This window comes from Microcaecilia unicolor, chromosome 6, assembly GCF_901765095.1.
Source record: "Microcaecilia unicolor chromosome 6, aMicUni1.1, whole genome shotgun sequence".
Lineage (NCBI taxonomy): Eukaryota > Metazoa > Chordata > Amphibia > Gymnophiona > Siphonopidae > Microcaecilia > Microcaecilia unicolor.
The window spans coordinates 265,924,616-265,948,314 of NC_044036.1; the positions used below are offsets into that span (position 1 = coordinate 265,924,616).

Here is a 23,699-nt window from a genome sequence, read left to right on the forward strand (position 1 = left end):
ATCTTTTGATTTATTGAAAGATGGACGCCCTTCTCTTTCGAAAATGAGCCCAATAGTCTTACATATGGGTGACATCATCTGATGGATCCTGCGCAGGAACACTTCCCAGCTTGTTAGTACAAACATTTGAGAATGTTGCATCATGCACGTAAGCGGCTTCTTGCCTACCGCTGTCATACAGGAACTAGAAAATCGAGTTACTTATAGAATGCAGCACCAAAAGGAGAAGGAAGGTTATGTAAGACTATGCATCCTACTGCCCTCAGAGAATATCTGCTACAGATAAGTAATTTTGTTATCTCTGAGGACAAGCAAGATAAAATAGTCTTACATGTGATAATCCCTAGCTATAGTCTGCCTTTAATGAAAAACAGACTTCGGGCCTTAGAGACAAAGGCAACAACAACAGAATAACAAATAACTTTCATTTATTTTCCTTTTTTTTCTACAAGGCGTCCTGGAACTGAAAGAAATGGGCTTAGTGGGGTAGATAGACCCCCAAATAGATTCCTGAAGGAGTGGTTGGCCAAATTGATTGTCATGTCTGGAGTCCTGTTCCAAACAGTAATGGGATGTGAATGTGTGGACCGAAAACCATGTTGCAGCTCTGCAAATTTCCTCTATGGAGGCTGATCTCAAGTGAACACAGGAGACAAGAGGAGGAATTGTGATCGGGTTCCAGTCACCAATTGTATCTCTTATGGATATGGTTCTGTTACAACTGGAATACTTTTAAAGCCACTGGGAACTACTTTGTTCTGGGACATAACCAGAAAAATGGCTGTAGCAAAATCAGACTCCTCGATGATGAAAAATGTTACCTGGCTGGGTAGCTGAGGTCTGACTTATACACTGTTAGAGCAAGAAACTGCAAAAATAGACAGTAAATAAAATTTGATGCAAGCTGAGGGGAAGTACTAGATAGTGCAATCGTTTAGCTCCACATGGAAAAATAGCAATTGGCTAGGTCCCATGTGACAGCAGCAGGTGGGAAGATGCATGCATGTATGGTGCCATGTTCTCAAACGTTTGTGTACACAAGCTTGGGGTCATTCCCATCACCCACATGCAAGACTTGGATCCTGCTTCTCCTTGGAAAATGATATTTACTAAAAGGAAGAGGTAAAAAGGACACACTGCAGGATAACACAAACTAAGTAACACATAAGCAAAATAAACCCAATGCTTCACCATTTAAAGGTTACATTTTTTGTTTACCTACTTCAGTGGTTGCTTAGAAATAAAATATAGATTTATCTTTAGTCAAAGAATCCAGGAAGAGAAGTTGAGAAAATAAGATTACACAATTATTGACCAATGAATTTACAGTATTTAGTTTGTTTCTAGGGCTGGATTGATGGCTGTATTGCTGGGTTATACCATTCAGAAGGACCTGGCTTTGATTCCTGGCTCAGGTGGTTCTCTACTCAGGCCAGCTAGAGCGGACAGTGTTGCGGAGACACCATTCATAGCCTCTGGGGAAGAGAGCCTTACTCATTGTACAACACTGACATTAGTGATTGAATTTGGGGTCCACAATTATAGGGCTCTAGAAGGAGCTTCTGGATGAAAGCTGTTAGTGCAATGACTAAAACTAAGCTTGGGAGGCAAATTAAAATAAAGGGAAAAACTCCCTAGGTAATTATCAATGAAGGCTCATGGTGCTGGAACCCAGCCTTAATTCTGATTTTGGAAGCCCAAAGGAACAGGAGAAAACTGCCAGGTTAAAAGTTATAAGGGTCATTTTAGAAGGGCTATTGTGTTTGAGAAGTGCATAAAACCAGTACTTAAATGTTTATCTTGCATAAACATCTAACTTCCCATTTTACAAAGCCAGAAACTAAAGTGCATGCAAATGGCAAAGTGGCATGGTCTGGGCTGGACTAGGGCATGCCTAGAAGACACCCATTTATTCTTTATTTTAGAAGCAGAATAAATTTTGATGTCCTAACAGGTTAACGGCAAGATTTACACCTGCTACCAAGCAAGTTTAGATTTTGGCAAACTGCTCCTATTGAGAAGCACTCCACTGGAGGGATTACAGGAGAATGCTCCCTTAATCCACCAGTGGTTTTTATCCCCCCCCCCCCCCCCCAAAAAAAAAAAGAAAAAAAAAGAAAGAAAGCCAAACTAGCAAGAGATACCAGTCTCTATGACAGTGCTGGAAAAATATATATTTATATTTCTAAAATACCAAAGATAAATATGTATCTGCTTGCATAAACACATTTATGTGTTGTTTTCTAACTAATTGAGATTGTCAACATTTTTTTTCTAAAATGGATGTTTATGCTGCATATATTCAGTGCATAAACATACATTTCTCCTGTATTTTAGAACAGCCTCTACAACTGCAAATTCTGTACTAAAATACAGGAGAAATACTTGAGATGTCCTGACCTGGATATCCCACTTCTGACTTCTACATAACTTTCTAAAATGGGGTTGAATACTAATAATTTAACTGAAAAATAAGAAACAGGATTAGACCAATAGTTCAGTGGCAGTACTATATGTATTGCACAGAAAACCCAGGACATACCTACAGTACCTGTATGTAATATGTAAACCGCTTTGGCTGCAGCACAGAAAGGTGGTATATCAAGAATACTTACGTAACAACATTGGTTCCTGAGCCCTATCAAGCCCACCAGGGCTGGGAAATGCTCTGGAGAAAGGGGTCTAAACTATTGAATAAAAGTGACATCCACTGAATGGCTGAAAGACACCAGTTATGAGCTGCAAATGAAATTTAGCTACTGAACAGCCAAAGCAAAGATAAATATACCTTACTGAGGTGTAGCTATCTTTATTTTATTTATTCAGCATTTGATATACCGCCATTTGAAATTTAGTAACAACATCATGGTAGCTTACAATCCAATAAAATAATCTGAACACAAAAATAAAATCCAACCAAAAAATGAAATCATAAAACCATAATCTATATAGGGACTGGAGTAGCATATCAATAAAAGCCTGTAGACAAATAAAAGCCAGAGAATAAAAGCAGGTGAGGGTAGAGCAGGATAAACCACTGGCTCTGATAATTGCCAAGTTCAGCAATTAAGAAAACATTATGATTCGAGTTTTGATTCCTAATGTTATGGGTTGGTTCAACGATCAAGAAAGCACCATTGGAACAGCCAAGTTTTAATTCCAGTCTCAAGTTTATTAACGAATTCCAGACAGTAGGAGCCGATACACAAAACAAGCCTGTCAGGTGAAATCTAGAGCTTAGTGTGGGTGGGAATAACAAGTTAGCTTGTGATGAATGATATGGAATCAACAATGAATTCAAATAAAGAGGCACACCAGCACAGAAGGTCCAATGATTGAGCATCAGTAGTTTAAAGCTAACTGTGCCCACAATGGGAAGCCAGTGCTATTCCATCAGAACAGGAGTAACTTGGTCTAATTTAATGGCTATGTGAAATATGTGGAGCAAAAGAAAGGTTACTGTCAAACCATACTCCTAATGATCAAAGAGTTTTTAATTGGAATTTCTAATCCTGCAAGTGTGGAGCGATAAGATGGAACTGGTTTATTTCTCGTAAACCACACAGAACGACTTACAAGGAGTTGGATATAATCTGCATAAATGAAACACTTCTACCTAAATCCCAAATAAGAATGGCAACAGGAACCAAGAAAATGTTAAAGTCAGTGATAGGATAGAATCCTGAGGGATACCACAAGATACCTAATGAACTGCAGAACAGTTCTCAGGACAAAGAATGCAAAAGGAGTGCTGAGAGTGAGAGAGGATTGAAACCAGCTTAAAACAGTGCCAGCTAATCGTATACCTCTCAGTTTCATAAAAATAAGAGCATGGTCAACAATATCAAAGGTGGCAATGAGATCTAATTGATCTAAAGCAATGGTTCCCAAACCTGGTCCTGGAGCCAGTCAGGTTTTCAGGATATCCACAATGAATGTTCATAAGAGAGATTTACATGCAAAGTCTCCACTGCATGCAAATCTCTCTAATTTTTTCCTGCATCTATGTGACTAAGTATATCACCGAGCATTGCAACTAATGCTGACTCAAGTACTGCGCCCTGCCTTAAATCCAGACCATCTTGAGTGGAAGATGTTGAACCACAATCTTCTCAGTCAACTTAGCCATAAAAGATAAACTAGCAATAGGACAAAAATTATTTAGAAAGGAAGAATCCAAGGTACGTTTCTCTAATTTTAAGCAAATGATCGATTGTTTCCATTCAGAAATATATCAACAGGGTAGTAAACATTGACAAAACCAATAAAAAAAAACTATGTGTAATGTTTGCTTACAGCTAACAACTAGTCACCCCTGCACCAATATATATATATCACCATTAAAAAAATAGGAACCTCAAAGCTACAGGATGTAAGTACATATCAAATTTACCATCCTTCATGGAGTCCCAGTATTATTATAGGTTTCTGTCTGAAAAAAAAAAGGAACACTGGAAAAAAAACTCTCTGGCTTTAACATTGCACTTCAAGGGAGAAATTATTTTTCCTACTGTTCATTTTGCCTCTTGCTTTAGATTATTAATAAGATTGGGTAGTCCTTCTGTAATTCAGGTTTGCTATAAATGCATTCATGAAAGTTCTTTTAACTTCCAGTCTAGCAGGATTTGGGATTCTATTCCAGTATAGATATGGACACTTCCTAATTATATGAGGCTTAGGAAAGCATTGAAAACCTAATTATTTAGCAAATATACAGAAAATTTATAGATGTTTGATGCCATAGTAGTTGTTTTTCTATCTGGATGTAACCTGCTTTGATTCCAGGTTGATTTAGAGGCATATTTTCAAAGCACTTTGGGAGGCTAAGTTCCATAGGTTTCTATGGAACTTTGGGAGGCTAAGTGCTTTGAAAATAAGCCTCTTAGTGGGGTATAAAAACAGGAACAGAATAGAAAACCCATTGTTTCCCCACCAAAAACAGACGCAAACAGAACTACAAAAGGTGCAGGGAACATTAGAGCAAGTGTTGTTCAAAGCATAGGCGTCAGAATGGGGGCAGCTACGGGTGCCATGGCACCCCCAAAAATTAGGATGCGGCAAGAAGTGCACCAAGTTCTTCCCACTCTCAATCGACACCCTGCTGCTGCTGTTTCAGCAATGGCAGCAAAAACAAACAAAAAGAGATCATGGGGCTGTACTGTTTCTGCTCGCAGCTGCTGACTCTGCCCAGGGACAGGATATGATGTCAGAGGGGGCAGGACCAGCAGCCGTGAGTAGGAACAATTTCTTTCATTTTAGTTTGCCATTGCTGCTGTTGTTGGTCTGAATAAACAGCAGCAGCGGGGATGAGAGTGTCAAGTGGGAAGGGAAAGAGAGGAAGAAGACGTTGGATGTTGGGGATGGAGATAGACGGATGAGGGGGAGAGAGGGGACATACGCTAGATGGATGAGGGGGATAAAAGGGACAGACGCCAGATGGATGAGGGAGAGAGAAGGGACAGATGCCAGATGGATGAGGGAGAGAGAAGGGACAGATGCCAGGTGGTTGAGGGGGGGAGAGGGGACAGACACCAGATAGTTGAGGGGAAGAGAGGGGACAGACGCCAGATGGATGAGGGGGAGAGGGAGACGTCAGATGGATGAGGGGGAGAGGGAGACAGATGCCAGCTGGATGAGGGGGAGGGAGGGGACAGATGGCAGATGGAAGAGGAGAGAAAGGGGACAGATGCCAGATGAAAGAAGGAAAAGGTAGCAGATGCTGGATGGAGGGGGGAGAGAAGGAGAATAGAGAGAGGGAGACGCAGAAGCTGGATGGAAAAAGGGGATGGGCAGACGGAAGACAGAGAGAGGGAGCAGAAGCTGGATGGAAAGAGGGAGAGAGAGGGAGCAGAAGCTGGATTGTAAGGGGGGAGAGAGAGAAGGGGAAGAAGCTGGATGGAAAGAGAGAGAGGGGCAAAATCTGGATGGAAAAGGGGAGAGAGAGGGGGGACAGAAGCTGGATGGAAAGGGGGAGAGAGAGAGGGGAGCAGAAGCTGGATGTAAAGGGAGAGAGAGAGGGGACAGAATCTGGATGGAAAGGATGGAGAGAGAGAGAGAGAGAGAGAGAGAGGGAAGATGGAAAGCGGAGGGAGGGAGAGAGGGGGGAAGATGCTGGATAGAATGGAAGAGAGAGGGGGAATATGCTGTATGGAAAGGGGAGAGAGGAGGCAGATGCTGGATTGAAAGGGGGAGAGAGAAAGGGGGCAGATGCTGGATTGAAAGGGGGAGAGAGAAAGTGGGCAGATGCTGGATGGAAAGGGGGAGAGAGAGGGCAGATGCTGCTGGAAAGGGGAGAGAGAGAAGGGGCAGATGCTGATGGAAAGGGGAGAGAGAGGAGCAGATGATGAATGGAAAGGGGAGAGTGGGGGCAGATGCTGAATGGAAAGGGGGAGAGAGGGGGCAGATGCTTTTGGAAAGGGTCGAGAGAGGGGCAGATGCTGAATGGAAAGTGAGAGGGAAAGAGGGGGCAGATGCTGAATGGAAAGGGGAGAGATAGGGTACAGATGCTGAATAGATGGAAGGGGGAGAAAAGCTACAAGAATGGTATGGGATTTGCGTTACAAGACGTATGAGGAGAGACTTGTTGACCTGAACATGTATACCCTGGAGGAAAGGAGAAACAGGGGTGATATGATACAGCGTTCAAATATTTGAAAGGTATTAATCTGCAAACAAACCTTTTCCGGAGAGGGGAAGGCGGTAGAACAAGAGGACATGAAATGAGACTGAAGGGGGGCAGACTGAAGAAAAATGTCAGGAAGTATTTTTTCACATTGAGAGTGGTGGATGCTTGGAATGCCCTCCCGCGGGAGGTGGTGGAGAGGAAAACGGTAATGGAATTCAAACATGCGTGGGATAAACATAAAGGAATCCTGCTCATAAGGAAGGGATTCCCAGAAGCTTAGCCGGTGGTGGGAGGCAGGGCTGGTGGTTGGGAGGTGGGGATAGTGCTGGGCAGACTTCTACGTCTGTGCCCTGAAAAAGACAGGTACAAATCAAGGTAAGGTATACACAAAAAATGGCACAAGCGAGTTTATCTTGTTGGGCAGACTGGGTGGACCGTGCAGGTCTTTTTCTGCCGTCATCTACTATGTTAAAATGTTCACAGTATGCCTGGTACTGGATTTGTGATTTGACTTTAGATCACAGTTTTCTTAGTAATAGGTCTAGGCAAGTTTCATTCAGGTACAGTAGGTATTTTCCTGTCCCTGAAGGGCTTACAATTTAAGTTTTGTTCCTGAGTCAATACAGTGTTAAGTGACTTGTCCAAGATTTCAAGGAGCACCAGTGGCCTCTCCGTTTCTCAGCCTGCAGCTCTATTGGGTACAGCTAATACAGATAACACATATTATCTCTATTAGCTGTACCTAATCTTTTGGTAATATAACCACTTATTAAAGGCTAGCTGAGCTGAAGCCTGATGGCCATTTGGCAACCTCCCCAAAACATTCATAGGTAAATTATTTTATGTTTGCTAGTGACCTCAGAATTTCTGTTATAGTGCTGCTGATCATCACTGTCCACATGGCCAACAGAAGATGATGAGCTAGGGCTGACAGAGAGCCAAGTGTTAAAATACCTGCATATATTTATTGCTGTACAAGTCAATCTACTTTGTTTTTAATAAACCTAAATTTTGAAATTGACTGTCACTCATGTGAGTGCATTTGTGAGTCTTTAATCCAACACAGCTAAAAAGGTGTTTAACAACTGCACTATCAGGAAGTAGATTGTTCAGTCTGATAAAAAGTTCCTTCAAATCAGGCCAGGTCACAATATTACTGCTGCCTTTTAACTGGGTCTGCAGGTATTGATCAAAGGAACCTTTCTGAAATACCTGACTTCCTTATAGCAAAGGATGCTTTATCATCATCGTTGTCATTATCATCTGAATTAGTTGTAGTGCTAATTCATCACTTGCATCTTCATCTTTGTTATGATTGTCATGCTGTCCAATTACAGAGAAGGCTTTCACAACGTTGAAATCATTGTCTGCTGTTGTCCTAACTATTTTTTGTCTGATGGAAACCTCTGAATATATTGAAGAACTGATGCGAGAATGTCAAATGTATGGAAACGCTTCAGTCTTAAGGCTAGGCAAGCAGACTATCAATACAGCTGATTGACACGCCAATGCAAATTTTTCTATGAGATGTCCAGCAGTCCGTTGTGAGAGAGACATATGTCTGTTCACCGAGAATCGGTTGGACCGCTAGATGACCGAGGAGTAAAAGGGGCGATCGGGGAAGACAAAGCTGTAGTGGAGAGATTAAATGAATTCTTTGCTTTGGTCTTCACCGAGGAAGATTTGGTTGGGATACCGGTGCCGTAAATGGTATTCGAAACAGACGAATTGGAGAAACTTTGAATTCTCTGTAAACCTGGACCGGATGGTATTCATCCCAGAGTACTGATAGAACTAAAAAATGAGCATGCGGAGCTATTGATAGAAATATGTAATTTATCCTTAAAATCGAGCGTGGTACCAGAAGACTGGAGGGTGGCCAATGTAACGCCGATTTTAAAAAAAGGTTCCAGAGGAGATCCAGGCAAAATGGTAGAGGCTATTATTAAGAACAAAATTACAGAGCATATTCAAAACCATGGATTAATGAGACAAAGTCAACATGGATTTAGTGAAAGGAAATCTTACCTCACCAATCTACTACATTTCTTTGAAGGGGTGAACAAACAAGTGGATAAAGGTGAGCCAGTTGATATTGTGTATCTGGATTTTCAGAAGGCGTTTGACAAAGTACCTCATGAAAGACTCCAGAGGAAATTGGAGAGTCATGGGATAGGAGATAATAGGAGGTAGTTTTCTATTGTGGATTAAAAACTGGTTAAAAGATAGAAAACAGAGAGTAGGGCTAAATGGTCAGTATTCTTAATGGAGAAGGGTAGTTAGTGGGGTTCCCCAGGCTGTGCTGGGACCGCTGCTTTTTAACATATTTATAAATGACCTAGAGATGGGAGTAACTAGTGAGGTAATTAAATTTGCTGATGACACAAAGTTATTCAAAGTCGTTACATCGCGGGAGGATTGTGAAAAATTACAAGCAGACCTTATGAGACTGGTAGACTGGGCGTCTAAATGGCAGATGACGTTTAATGTGAGCAAGTACAAAGTGATGCATGTGGGAAAGAGGAACCCAAATTATAGCTATGTCATGCAAGGTTCCACGTTAGGAGTCATGGACCAAGAAAGGGATCTAGGTGTCGTCGTTGATGATACGTTGAAACCTTCTGCTCAGTGTGCTGCTACGGCTAAGAAAGCAAATAGAATGTTAGGTATTATTAGGAAAGGAATGGAAAACAAAAATAGGATGTTACAATGCCTTTGTATCGGTCCATGGTGCGACCGCACCTTGAATATTGTGTTCAATTCTGGTCGCCGCATCTCAAAAAAGATATAGTGGAATTAGAAAAGGTGCAGAGAAGGGCGATGAAAATGATAAAGGGGATGGGACGACTTCCCTATGAGGAAAGGCTACAGCAGCTAGGGCTCTTCAGCTTGGAGAAAAGGCGGCTAAGGGGAGATATGATAGAGGTCTATAAAATAATGAGTGGAGTTGAACGGGTAGATGTGAAACGTCTGTTCACGCTTTCCAAAAATACTAGGACTAGGGGCATGCGATGAAGCTACAATGTAGTAAATTTAAAATGAATCGGAGAAAATGTTTCTTCACTCAACGTGTAATTAAACTCTGGAATTTGTTGCCAGAGAATGTGGTAAAGGCGGTTGGCTTAGCGGAGTTTAAAAAAGGTTTGGACGGCTTCCTAAAGGAAAAGTCCATAGACCGTTATTAAATGGACTTGGGGAAAATCCACTATTTCTGGGATAAGCAGTATAAAATGTACATTTTTGGGATCTTGCCGGGTATTTGTGACCTGGATTGGCCACTGTTGGAAACAGGATGCTGGGCTCGATGGACCTTTGGTCTTTCCCTGTATGGCAATACTTATGTACTTATGTAATTAGAACCAGCTTTAGCTTCATCTCCGCTTCAAAGTGACTGAACTCATCACTGTTCTGTTTGACTGAAGACTAGTAACCAGTTCAACAAGCACAGGCAACTCTACTGTTCTCATAGGCTGTATTCCCTGAACACCAAAGTTAAGATGAGATGATCCACTCTTTTTGTGTGATGAGGTTTGCAATTACAAAATTGTGTTCCAGGTTTTGCTGTTTCATTTGGTTTACTGAGGAGTCATCATTTAGATCTCCCTGCCACTTTTACTTTTTACTGCAAGCATCAGAAGTAGGTAAAAGTAGTAAAAATTGGTAAAATTATTAATTCGATAAAAGTCAAAGTAACACATTTTTCCTGTACTTCTTTACAAGTAAAAGTAACAAAACTTTTTCTTAAGTACTGTAACTAGTTACATTTACTTAGTTACTATACAACACTGATTAGAGCTAGCCAGAATCTAAAGCAGTTCCACAAGAAAACTGTGCACAGCAAATCAGAAAACTAATCTCAGTCCTGAAATTACTTCAGCGTTGTATAAAAGCATGCCATATTTTCAGAAGCAGTCCACACATGGGGCTAAATCCTGTTGTAAATCAGAATTAATAAGACCCAGTACACCATATCAAGATAAGATAGAGAATCTCACAATACCCTGGATGGAACTGGGTCAGCAGGAGAAGAAGAAAAGTTTACAGTAGTAAATATATTTTTTTATCAGGTGAACAAAAGAGGAAAACTAGTGAGGGAGTTCATTATCGCTATTGAGATTGGTGAAAGTGGAAGGTGGAATTGCTGTCAAGCTTGATAACAGTGAAGGCGAAGGAGACTCCAGAAAAAGAAGTTTGAATATGTGCAGCTTTTTTCTGCAGAATACAGCAAAACAATCAGGAGCACATTCTCCATCTGAATTGTGGTCTTTTAAAGGGGTACAAAAAGTATTAACTGTCGGATAATAAGCAAAAGAATGGTAACCTCTCAAACAATGCAGAAACAAAGGCATAAAAAGCATACAAGGATGGTAAAAGTAGGGTCTTTGGTTAAGAAAATGGAAAGAGGAGTCAAAGCAGAAACAAAGCTAGCAAAAGCAGGGTCCCGGCTCACAACAGTGGTAAAAATAGGATCCCAGGTTTGGAAAATGGAAAGAGAAGCTGTGTGACATCACTGGGGGGGGGGGGGGGGGGGGGGGAGGGGGCTGTCAGATATGCCGGATGGTCAGATCTGCGAAGGTCAGATAATCAAGATCAATGTATTCATCAAATAGGAGCTCTCCTCATTGTGACATAAAAATCTACATGCAACTATTTCTGGGGTGGATGCCTAAAAACATATTTTTGGTTCCTGAGCAGCACAGCAGTTTCTGAAAGAGGCTAATGAAAAGTTATTACTCGCTTTTGATTGGATAAAGAACAAGGAAAATAGAGAACCTTGCCTGAGATTACACAAAAATTTTAATTCCTAAGTTCTTAAAGCTCTCCAGACTGGATCTCTCTCTAACAGACTTATCTTGACAAGATTTTTTTTTTCAGGTTAGCAACAGTGTTGTTATTCTATGAAGTGAGTGTGATAGAGGAAAAATAATTTCTCAAGATAATTGTTGAATTAGTTATTTTTACGGTGAAAGGTTTTCTCTGATGACCCTTGTTTCATCAAAATTTGCTACAGCAAAATGTTAAAGTTAGGTGGGTTTAATTAACCAAAAACAGGAGAAAAAGTGGGAAACATTCATTTGTGTGCCTAGCCAACCAACATTTTTTATTAAATTAAAATGTGATTTTTTTTCTAAAGTATTTAACTGTATAACCAAAAACTAAGGAAAAAATACACTATACACATTGAATGTTATATAACCACCACCTCACACCAGTTTCACGTACTTCAGATTAAATTCAGCTACAGAGGATCAGAAATTATTTTAACACACATATATACCTTTTGTTCCGTTTAAAAAGTAATGCAATGCGAGCAGAAAAGCAGTTTTCATGTGTTAAAAAAAAAGAAGGGTCTAAGATATACACTTTCAAGCATCTCTAATACATTTATAACTGTGTGAAATAGCCAGGACAGCTGGTAATGCATTTTGAAGTGTTCTAACGCTGTATCAAACAGATTTCTATTGATCATATAATGCTTTTTGTGGCTAAGTATTTCATACACTTAGAATAAAATCTTCAAGTACCTTTTGCTTCAAGCGATTTTTCACCTCTTTTATTCCCATTTTTGCATGATCTTTTGCCTGCAAGAAAAAATGAACTCAAGTTGAAATTTTTTCCCTTCCCCCTCTCTCCCTTCTTTCTGTTTCCATCTTTAGTGATAAAGTGAAACCATCAAGACATGGTTTCACTTTATCTCTAAAAATGGGGAGCAGGAAGAAAAATATGAAATTAAAGATGCCACATAGAAAACCCACCCACTCATGATGATTACAAAAAGAATAGAACATAGGAACATTAGGGAAGAGAAAACAACTCTAAACATACTATAGACTTGATTTTCATAGTTCATTTATTGGGGGGGGGGGGGGGGGGGGTTCTAATTATTTTTCTCTCTTGCAGAGAAGCAGCCCCTAGGAATAGCAGAGTTTCATAAGATCAATGTTGTCTGCATTCTACCATCATATTCTAAAGTATATTGGCAAATAAAGAAGATTTCTCTCTCATTCTGGTGTGTGGTGTTTGACTCCTGAAGTACCACAGATTCTGCTAACAATAGTGGTAATTCCTGCAACATATTGAGGACATAGAAATAACAGGGATAAAAATATCAATTACATTTTTAAAGCAAATAAGCTTGCTTATATGACATCTACTCATTCAATAACTGCAATATGAACATTGCATACAATATTGCTGAGTAACCAAACTGTAAACAGCTATGGGATACAGAATAAAATTATCTTCCAAGGCTTTACTGCAAATGAGTTATTTGGATCCAAAGATAAAGCAAAGATACTTACCTGTAGCAGGTATTCTCCAAGGACAGCAGGCCATATATTCTTACATGTGGGTGACATGTCCTGCATTGCCCGGTTCAGCTTGAAAAAGGCTTTGTACAGCACACCTGCAGAGCATGCGTGAGTGCCTTCCTGTCTGCTGTGAGAGCGCTGGATCACTAGTACAATGAAATACCAGAAAGACAACTCTAAGGGGAGGAGGGAGGGTACGTGAGAATATATGGCATGCTGTTCTTGGAGAATACCTTCTACAGGTAAGCATCTTAACTTTCTCTGAGGACAAGCAGGCCAATAATTCTCACATGTGGGAATCCCTAGCTAACAGGCTCACCAAAAACAACAACAATGGTCAACTGAACCTCACAATGGTGAAGTCAAAATATAGATGAACCTGAAAACTATATACAAACTATATGCAATCTGAAACAGAACAAAATGGGCCTAAGAGGGTAAAGTTGGAGTCTAGACCCCATACAAATTCTGCAGTACCACCTGTCCAAACCAACTGTCGTGTGTCAGATATCCTGCTCAAGGTAGTAGTCAGATGTGAATGTGTGGACTGAAGACCATGTTGCAGCCTTGCAAATTTCTTCAATGGAGGCCGACCTCAAGTATCTACTGACATAGCCATGGCTCTGTGAGCCTTGACATGACCCTCAAGAGTCAGCCTAGTCTGGCATAAGTGAAGGAAATGCAGCTTACCAGCCAATTAGAAATGGTGTGTATCCCGATGGTGACCCCCATCCTGTTGGGATCGAAAGACATAAAAAGCTGAGTGGACTGTCTGTGGGGCCTAGTTCGCTTCAATTACAAGGCCAATACCCACTTGCAGTCCATGGTGTGCAGTATGCTCTTGCCAGAATGGGCATGAAGTCTGGAGAACAATGTTTGCAAGAAAATCGAATGGTTCAGAGAGAGATTTGACATAACCTTAGGCAGGAACTTAGGGTGAGTATGGAGAACTACTCTGTTGTGATGAAACTTAGTATAAGGTGATTCCACTACTAAGGCATAAAGCTCACTGACTCTGCAAGCTGAAGTAACAGCCACCAAAAACAAGACCTTCCAGGTCAAGTACTTCAGATGACAGGAATCAAGTGGCTCAAAAGGAGCTTTCATCAACTGGGTGAGGTGAGGTCCCATGACACATGCAGAGATTTGACAGGGGGCTTTGTCCACACCAAACCTCTCATGAAGCTAAACTAGAAGCTGTCCAGAGATGGGCTAAACCTCTACACAATGATGATAAGCACTAATTGCACTGAGGTGAATCCTTACAGAGTTGGTCTTGGCACAATTTTTGAGAAGTGCAGAAGCAGTGGAAGTTTGGCTCGAGTGGAGTATTGTTGAACTCTTGGAGAGTGTATTATTCACCTTTATTTTCCCCTGACACAGCCTAGAAAGGTGAAACAGGGTATCCCTTGTTGGGATATACAGAGTTGCAGTTCGCAAAGAACGCTGGACGCTGGTGGCAACTGACGGTGTAAATGCTGCAATAGCGAATATATCCAAGATAAATATCACATTGTGGGCTTCAGTGTTTTGCTTCACTGAATGCATTCTGTATCTGTAGAAGGTATTTGTCATTTTTCTATGAGAATCCGAGTGGAGATGTTTTTTTTTACTCATGATTCAACTGAGCCTCCTCCTATAATCCTGAAGGCTTGGTCCTTGCAAACAGGAGTGACTGATATTCACTGAAGTCTTTTTTCTCCACTTATTGGATATTGTTGTTTACATGGGCTTTAAATGACATCCATAAAGATACACAATATAAGAGCAGAAAACTAAGCTTATAAATTTTGATGCAGAAGAGACCCCCATTCTGCATGATGAGAGTCAGAAAACAATTGAATCTCCACGGTTCTTCACAGGATAATGCCAGAAGAAGAGGGAACCAGATCTACCAGGCCAATATGGTGTGATCAGAATCATGGTCCCGTGGTTTTGCTTGAGTTTCAACAAAGTCTTCCCCAGAAGAGGTATGCAAGGATATGCATAAAGACCGTTCCCCCAATGAAGAAAGAAGGTATCTGACGCTAGTCTGTCATGGGCTTGGAGCCTGGAACAGTACTGAGGGACTTTGTGATTGAACCGAGTGGCAAAGAGATCCACCAAGTGTGCCCCACACTCAGAAGATCTCACAGGCAGTGCCTATGCTGAGGGACCACTCATATGGATGCATAACCCTGCTCCGTCTGTCAGCCAGGTTTCTGGACTTGCCCACCAGGTAAGTGGCTGTGAGGAGCCTCCCATGCTGGGCTGCCCGATGCCACATTCGGATGGCCTCCTGACAAAGAGGGAGTAACTCAGTGTCCCCCTGCTTGTTGGTGTAGTGTATCACAACCTGATTGTCTGAATGAGTACAATTTGGTTAATCAGCCAAGCTTTGAAAGCCTTTAAAGCGTTCCAGATTGCCTGAAGTTCTAGAAGGTTGACATAGAGATCTGTCTCCTGGGCTGACCAGGCACCTTGAGTGTGAAACCCATCTAAATGAGCTACCCATCCCAGATAGGATGCATCCGTCTTCAGCACCTTCCAGGGCTGATGAATTTGGAATGGGAGTCCCAGAGTCAAATTGGATCAAACTGTCCACCAAAGCAGAGACTGAACTAGATCTGGTGACAATCGGATGACATCCACTAGGATTTCCATGGCTTGAGACCACTGGGAAGCTAGGGTCCACTGAGTAGTTCTCATGTGAAGCCGTGCATGGGTGTCATATGGACAGTGGCCATGTGGCTTAACAACTTCAACATCTGCCGAGCTGTGAACTGCAGACTGGCCCGAACTTGAGTGGCAAGAGTGACAACAGTGTCTACCCTCAGCACAGGGAGAAAAGCTCGCACCTGCTGTGTATGTAGCAGGGCTCCAATGAACTTCAATTGCTGAACAGGGAGCAGATGAGACTTGGGTTGTTCAAAACGAATATCCACACCAAACAAGGTCAATATAACCGAGTTTCACATAATAAAACTGGAAACTCAATGGAGGACACTCCAAACAGAGAAAATAAAAGTAACCACATAAAAATACTGACTTCAGAACAAAGTTGTAAAAATTTTAAAACGAGAGGAAAAGCCTCATACCTCTCATTGGGTTCCTCACCGGCATAAAAACCTCCCCATACTAACTTCTTATTGAAGAAAGATGAGAACTTCATCTCCTCTTTCTTCAATATAAATTTATTTTCTTTAGAGTTTTTTTTCAAAAAGATCCTTTACATAGTAACATAGTAAATGATGGCAGATAAAGACCTGAATGGTCCAGCCAGTCTACCTAACAAGATAAACTCATTTTACATGGTATGTGATACTTTATATGCATACCCGAGTTTGATTTGTCCTTGCCATTCTCAGGGCACACACCATATAAGTCTGCCCAACATTGTTCTTGTATTAAAGGTTCTGAAGCTAACATCGAAGCCCCTTAAAATGTACACTCCAGCTCATCCATATCTATTCAGTTACGATCAGGGTGTAGACCATAGAAGTCTGCCCAGCACTGGTTTTACTTCCCAATTACCGGTGTTGCCACCCAATCTCTGCTAAGATTCCATGGATCCATTCCTTCTAAATATAATTACTTCGTGTTTATCCCACGCATGTTTGAATTCCATTTCCGTTTTCATCTCCACCACCTCCCACTGGAGGGCATTCCATGTATCTACCACCCTTTCCGTGATAAAATACTTCCTGAGTCTGCCTCCCCTTCAACCTCAATTTATGTCCTCTAGTTCTACCACATGTCCTCTAGTTCTACCACCTTCCCGTCTCTGGAAAAGGTTTGTTTGCGGATTAACACCTTTCAAATATTTGAATGTCTGTATCATGTCACCCGTTTCTCCTTTTCTCCAAGTTAAATATGTTCAGGTCAACAAGTCTCTCCTCATACGATTTGCAACACAAATCCCATACCATTTTTGTGGCTTTTCTTTGCATTACTTCCAGTCTTTTTACATCTTTAGCAAGATACAGCTTCCAAAATGGAACCGAATACTGCAATTGGGGCCTCATCAATGACTTGTAGAGGGGCATCAACACCTCCTTCTTCTGCTGGTTATACCCCTCTCTACGCAGCCTAGCATCCTTCTGGCCACGGCCGTCACCTTGTCACATTGTTTCTTCTCCTTCATATCCTCTGACACCAACACCCCAAGGTCTCTCTCCTGAGTCGAGCTTACTAATCTCTCCTCTCCTATTTGGTATCTCTCTTTTGGGTTTCTGCACCCCAAATGCATATATCCAAAGGTGCTTTCAAGCCTTAAACAAAGGAGGCATGAATCTTAAGAACAAATTTTCTTTGAAATAGTGTTAGAAGCTCATTGGAGCAAAAAATGACAAGAGCAGAGTTCTACTGACAGTGGCCAGCATTTTCCAATCTTTTTAACTTTTTCACAAATATGTTCTGAAGTCAATATTTTTGTGTGGTTACATTTGTTTTCGCTGTTTGGCATGTCCTCCGGTGAGTTCCCAGATTTATTATCTGGAGCTCGGTTATAGTGACCCTAATTGGTGTGGATATTCAAGTGAGGGGTTCAATTTTCTATGTTTGCTTTGGTAGTTTAAAATGAACACTGGTAGCTCTAATACCCAAATGGTTTTCCACATGGACTTCTGAGCACCATCCCTTGATGTGCTCTTCACCAGCCAATCATCCAGAAAGGGGAACACATGGACTCCCAGTCTGCACAGCGACTTTACGACTACTGCAAGACATTTGGTAAAGCCCCTGGGAGCTGACGCAAGTCCAAAAGGCAATGCACAGTACTGGAAGTGATGTGTCCCCAGCCGAAACTGAAGATCCTTCCTGTGACCTGGAAGTATTGGGCTATGAGTGTAAGCATCTTTTAAGTTTGCAGAGCACAGCCAATCGTGTTTCTAAATCAATGAGAGAACGGTGCCCAGGGAAACCACCCTGAACTTTTCTTTGACAAGGAATTTGTTCATGGGATGTATCCTCCCTGTCTTCTTTTGCACAAGTACCTGGAACAGAATCCCTTCCTTTCTTCCTCTGGTGGAATGGGCTCAAATGCATGGGCCTTTAAAAGGGCTGAGTTCATCTGCAGGTACCTGCTTGTGCTGAGAGCTGTAGTGATGTGCTCTTGGACGGCAATTTGGTGGTCTCTGTCGCCAATGTAGGGTGTTCCAGGGTCCCCCCTCCCTCACAGACAATTCCAGGGTCTCCCCTCCCAGACAGTTCCAGGGTCCCCCCTCTTTCAAAGACAGTTCCAGGTCCCCCCCTCACAGATAGTTCCAGGGCCCCCCCTCCCTCTCTCACTCACAGACAGTTCCAGGGTCCCCCCTCTCTCACAGACAGTTCCAGGGTCCCCTCCCTTCGAGTTCCAGGCTTCCTGCAAATTTTAAACGTCATCTATCATACCTCGTTGGTGTTAGAGCAGCAGAAAAAGCATTGCAGGCTGGGCTCTGTGCTTTTGTTGTTTTGCCTTCTCTCTGTCTCTCAGCTCTGGCCCGCCCTTGCGGAAACAGGAAATGAGGGCCGGCCTCCCCAAGCCTCTTATACCGGGCACCTATGGGATTGTGACTATTTTGTCTTATTCATATAGTTTCACTGTGACCCTTTAAGCAGGCGGCTTCTCACTGAAACATGGACCATGTTGGGTCTGGCCACTGGTGCTTTGATTAAAGGACTTTTATTCTAACCCTTTGGCTGATTATGGTTTGTGGCATCCTCTACTTTTTATTTGTTCTGTCCTTGGAGAATACCAGGTTTTATGTTATATAAGAAATACAGGTGCACAGAGAAAATGGCATTCCATGGTATTTACGGAGATAAACATATCATAATGAATGCCAAACTCCTTTCTTTCAAAACATAGCCATATTTTTAATGTTTAAAAAGAGTGTTCCAAACATACTTAACACAGCTTAGATGTATTCAGCTTTACCTATATCTCGGACCGAAATCAAAATGCCTATTTCTGTATCAAGTACTGCATAAGTACTAATCAGACAATTTAAACGGATTATTTGGATGTTTGCAATAGACGAAGTCCCCTTTCAAAGTTGAAACACGCTCACAATCATCTTACTGTTTTCTGATAGTTTTATATAAACCTATTATTTAAGATTCTTGTTAACATACTTTATAATATAGTAAATAACCTAATTTTCTCACATTGTAATAATCTGAGGATTGGTATTTATCATCGGTTTACTATATTTCATAACAGGGTGCCTAAACAATTTGAATAAAAGTGTCTATTATATAAGAACTATGCTGGAGTGAATGTCAGAGTACAATGATAACCTCTACAGCAATGGGAATTATACTGTGTATATCTCAGCAGTGCAACTCGTCGCTAGAAACTTCAAGCATGACGAGAATTACAGCATCAATCTCTTCACTGGCTACACAGAACAATTTTAACATTAAATCTCAATACTTGTAGGATGATTCCCACAAATTATTTTTATAAATGAATTATGTCATAAAAGAATAATTTGTGGGAATCATCCTATAAGTATTGAGATTTAATGTTAAAATTGTTCTGAGCAGCCAACGAAAAGGTTATTCTTGTCATGCTTGAAGTTTCTAGGATGAGTTGCACCGCTGAGGTTAACACAGTATTTGCTTAGTATTATATAACAACAAAAGCATCTATAGGTCTTTATAAAATAGGTATTTTTTTGTATTTCTTATATAGGAGTCCTGTTATTAAAAAAATTCAAGCTGCAAAAATGTATTGTGCTTCCATGTTATATTATGACATGATCATATGAAAGTTCATCTGAGTAAAACATTATCTCTTGCTCTCCTTTAACATATGGAAAAAGAGGCACTATACAGTATCTAGAAAAAGGTGCACTGATTAGGAAAATGTAATCAATGTAATCCCCTGTTAGGCTGGAGATTACTAGTAGAGTACGTCCCTGTGGAGAGTCAATTGGGGGGGTGGTGACTGGGAGGTCCCAGGTCAAGGGGAGTAATTTGAAATAACATGCAGACAAATAGTGCCCTGAGACTGAAGAGTGATTGGGGTGGGGTGGGGGGTGGGGGGGGGGGGAGGAGATTCAAGAGAGATAAAGGTGATACTTTGTCCTTTAGGGAGGGTCTTTGGTTGCCTGATGGTCCCCTGCCACTGACCTGGAGAAGGAAAGAGGAATCCCAAATAGAAGAAGTAAAACCACTGGCTGTAAAGGGGAGTTGTGGCTCAGCAAAACGACAACTGAGAAGGAGGAGAGCTATGGGTGGGCAGAGGAGTGACCCAGCCTAGGAGTGTGAGATTGGAGCCAGGAAGTGCTCATTCCAAGACCAGGGTGGATCCAAAGTAAAGGTCACCCTGGAGGGAGGTCAGACCACAGGGGGTCTGGACCTGAGAATATGAAAGAAGCACAGCCTTTGAAGATATTATTCTCTGGGATAGACATGGACAGGAGTCTGTAAAAAGTTTATATAGTCCTGCTGTAAAGTACTTGTAAATATATCCAAGGGAGGAGCATACAGGAGTTCCCCTGTGGAAAACCAGAAGGATAGGGGTTTTAAAAGATTTGTATTCAATGATGGAGAGTTGAAATGAATAATAATACTAATGTTGCAGAGTTGAAGAATAAACAGTTTGAGTTTGCATGAGCTGCTGACTCCAGTGTTTTCATTGGACTTGAGAAAATATAGGTGTCTACCAAGCCTGCCAATCTAACAAGTCAATCTTATTCCCTACTGTTTTATTTAGAGTTTGCATTTTTTGGGTTACCAGGGGAAGAAGAGGGTAATCCCACCCGCTAATGCTTCTTTCCCCAAGTAGAGGCACCAAGTGCCAAGAAAGTAAGGGACTGACGGAGACTGCCAATGGGAGGCACCAACCAGGTCCAACCCCGAATCCAGGAGCACCCAGGTCAGGGGCATTACATTAACATCAAACTTTTTTTTAGTGGTTGAGAAATTAAAAAAGAACCTTGTAAGAAGGTGCTATAAAAACATGTAAAACCCAATAGATACTCTGTAAGTGGCTACTTGTGGAGTTTAATTAAAAGAAATAAACAGTTTCAAGCTTTATATGGTTTGTATTCTTGAGTTTATGAGAATATTTTAAAATGATTAACTTTCCATGAAGTCAAGGTAGCTTTAAGAAAAACAAAACTAATCATCACGTACTTTCAAGTGATACTTACAAATTTATAAACTGTCTTCATTGCAGGGTTAGCCTTGGTCTTTACAGTATTTAGTATGGCTCCACTTCCTTTCTATAACAAATTAGCAGATAACTACCTTAGTACACCATCAAATGTAACACTTACATTTCTAAACTACTAAAAGAAACACTTGAGCAAGTCTAAACAAGGTCCCATCCTTCACCAACTTCTGGATCAAAAGCACATGGGTCCTGTGAACAGAGTGTGAGGAATTTCAGTTTCACTTTCTTTATAGCAGCTATTTCCTGTGGCGATGGAGAGTCCAGTTTGGAACTTTTGGCTCTATGTGACATCATGAACACTGCTTCTATTTTGCCTGATTTTACAATTAGCCATGACCATTTCTGCTCATTGTATCCAAGACATTTATATGAGTTGTCTCTTGCTTCTACAAATTGTTTATCTTCTGGATGCTCAATGGTGTAAGAAGAAGATTGCATTAAAGTAACCCCTATAATCATCTTTTGGATGTTTATAGATTTAGCATTTCTACTGCCAATTATTATTTAATTACATTTGAGTCCCCACACTTTCAAACCCACTTGTCTCCTAAAAATCACTTTGATCTTATACCACACAGCCTCACCCTTCCTTAGCCACCAGGAAATGAATGGCTGAATAGTTTTAAGCCTTTGCTTTTTTTTCTAGACAATAGATAATTGAATTCTAATCTCAGTTCCAACAGAACAGAATTTCTAATCTCTGTTCCAACAGAACAGAGTTTCTAATTGATGGGTCAACATAAGTAAAATATCTCTTCCTTGTATGCCTGTAAAATATTTTGCTGTCATATTTTGGATGATTTGCAAATGCCTCAAATCCTTTTTTGGCAAGCTTTGATAGAAAAGAATTGCAATAATCAATTTTACTGGTCATCAACGAAGTGGTACGGTAGCTAAAACTTTTCACTTCCAAAAAAGCTTGGCGAGAGAGGATCAAGGCAGATTGGCCAAGGCACTCCAAATTTGTTTCTTCATAGTGGGAGGACAATCAATAACACTCAGTTTCAAAGCACAGCTAACAGTTGCATACATGACACCGGATGCACATATTAAAGCAGTATGTTTATCCATTCCTACCCTAGCCTAGTTAAAGCACCTTTCTGACCTCATTTGCAACTCTCTAACTAATCCCTTATTTTCTTCCTCCTGTTACTCTATTTATCTATATGTTCCATTTTCATTATACCTTATGCTGTCTATTAAAATGTTTTATTGTATATTGTGTTGCCATTATAATGTAGCATACTATGTCATACTTTGTAGTAGTGTTTGAATATTTTTACTGCTGTTATTGTCTATTGCTTATGTTTGACTTATTCTTGATGTACACCGCCTTGAGTGAATTGCTTCAAAAAGGTGGTAAATAAATCCTAATAAATAAATACCTTCGAGCATCACCGGCTCCCTGTCCAGCCTATCAAATGACATCAATTTAGATATTTTGGAATTTAAATTCAATCTATTATCCCTAAGCCATGCTGCCACATTATTCTGTTATTCAGCTTGGCAGCATACAATGGAGAGGGTCAAAGTACACAAACCAAATAGTCCAGAAAAAGGCTCTCAAGAATGGAACAAGTGTACTTTAATGGTGACTTGAAGTGAGCCGTGTTTTGGCATGAACAAACACCTGTCGCAGGGATCAATTCCACCAAGCTATACTAGGTGCATACGTCTCAATTCCAAATATATATGTAATGGCACTACACAACAGTAGTAGTCCACTCTAATGGAAACACAGAGAATTTCAAATCCAGTGTCTGGAGCAGAACCAAATGCATATGCACCTAATATAATTTAGTGGAACTGACCCCTGAGGCAGGTGTTTGTTCATGCCGAAACACGGCTTGCGTTGGGTCACTATTAAAGTACATTTGTTCCATTCTTGAGAGCCCTTTGTGCTTTTTACTGGACCTTTATTCAGCTTGGCAACAGCTACTGACTATATCTCACTGTTTGCTGTTGCTGAATGTCATCTTCATAAAGAGAGCAGGAAAGCTCTTGACTGCCTTTGATTGATGGAATAGGTCCACAAAGATATTAAACAACAGGGGATATAATACTGACTCAAGAGGCACTTGATATCCCAGCTCCCTGTGGGATGATTGTGCCTGACCCCAAACTAAGCCAATCAGCAAAGATCCACACAGATCAACTGCAATCTCTGCAAAAGCAATTTATGGTCTATAGTATTAAAGGGAAAAGACATGAATCCCAATCCTTATGAACAACTATACATCATCCATCAGGAAAACCGATCCCGTATTCTGATCTTAAAGGAAGCCGGATTGACAATAATGCAAAAAATCCCTACTTTCAAAAAAAATCAAAAAGTTACTTATACACCAACTTTTCATTATCCCTCTAGATTAGAAACAGGCTCTAACTTTATCAAAATTTTAAGACAAAGGGCACTAACCCTTCCTTCAAGGGCATATTAATCTCTCCATTAAGAATAGAGGTAACAAAGTCAATTCCTTTGCTAAGAAATTTTGGGGGAGTCTTAATGACCATTATTACCATTCATTCCTTGTAAAAACCTTGCCATCTCTACATGAGAAACGCATTCAACACATAATCTTCCAAACTCAAACCCAAGCCTGAACCTCCTCTTCGCTGC

The 23,699-nt window shown here is 40.9% G+C and overlaps 1 protein-coding gene across 5 annotated transcripts in view; it reads right to left on the reverse strand.

Moving 5' to 3' along the window:
* The window catches only part of DENND1A (DENN domain containing 1A), a 1,150,393-nt gene that overhangs the window by 192,971 nt on the left and 933,723 nt on the right, over positions 1-23,699 (reverse strand). For all 5 annotated transcript variants that reach the window (XM_030207362.1, XM_030207365.1, XM_030207363.1 and 2 more), the window contains exons 17-18: positions 21,057-21,128; positions 12,151-12,207 (exon numbers count right to left, since the gene is read on the reverse strand). In XM_030207362.1, the coding sequence (XP_030063222.1) occupies positions 12,151-12,207; positions 21,057-21,128 (129 nt within the window). The remainder of the gene's footprint in view (positions 1-12,150; positions 12,208-21,056; positions 21,129-23,699) is intronic.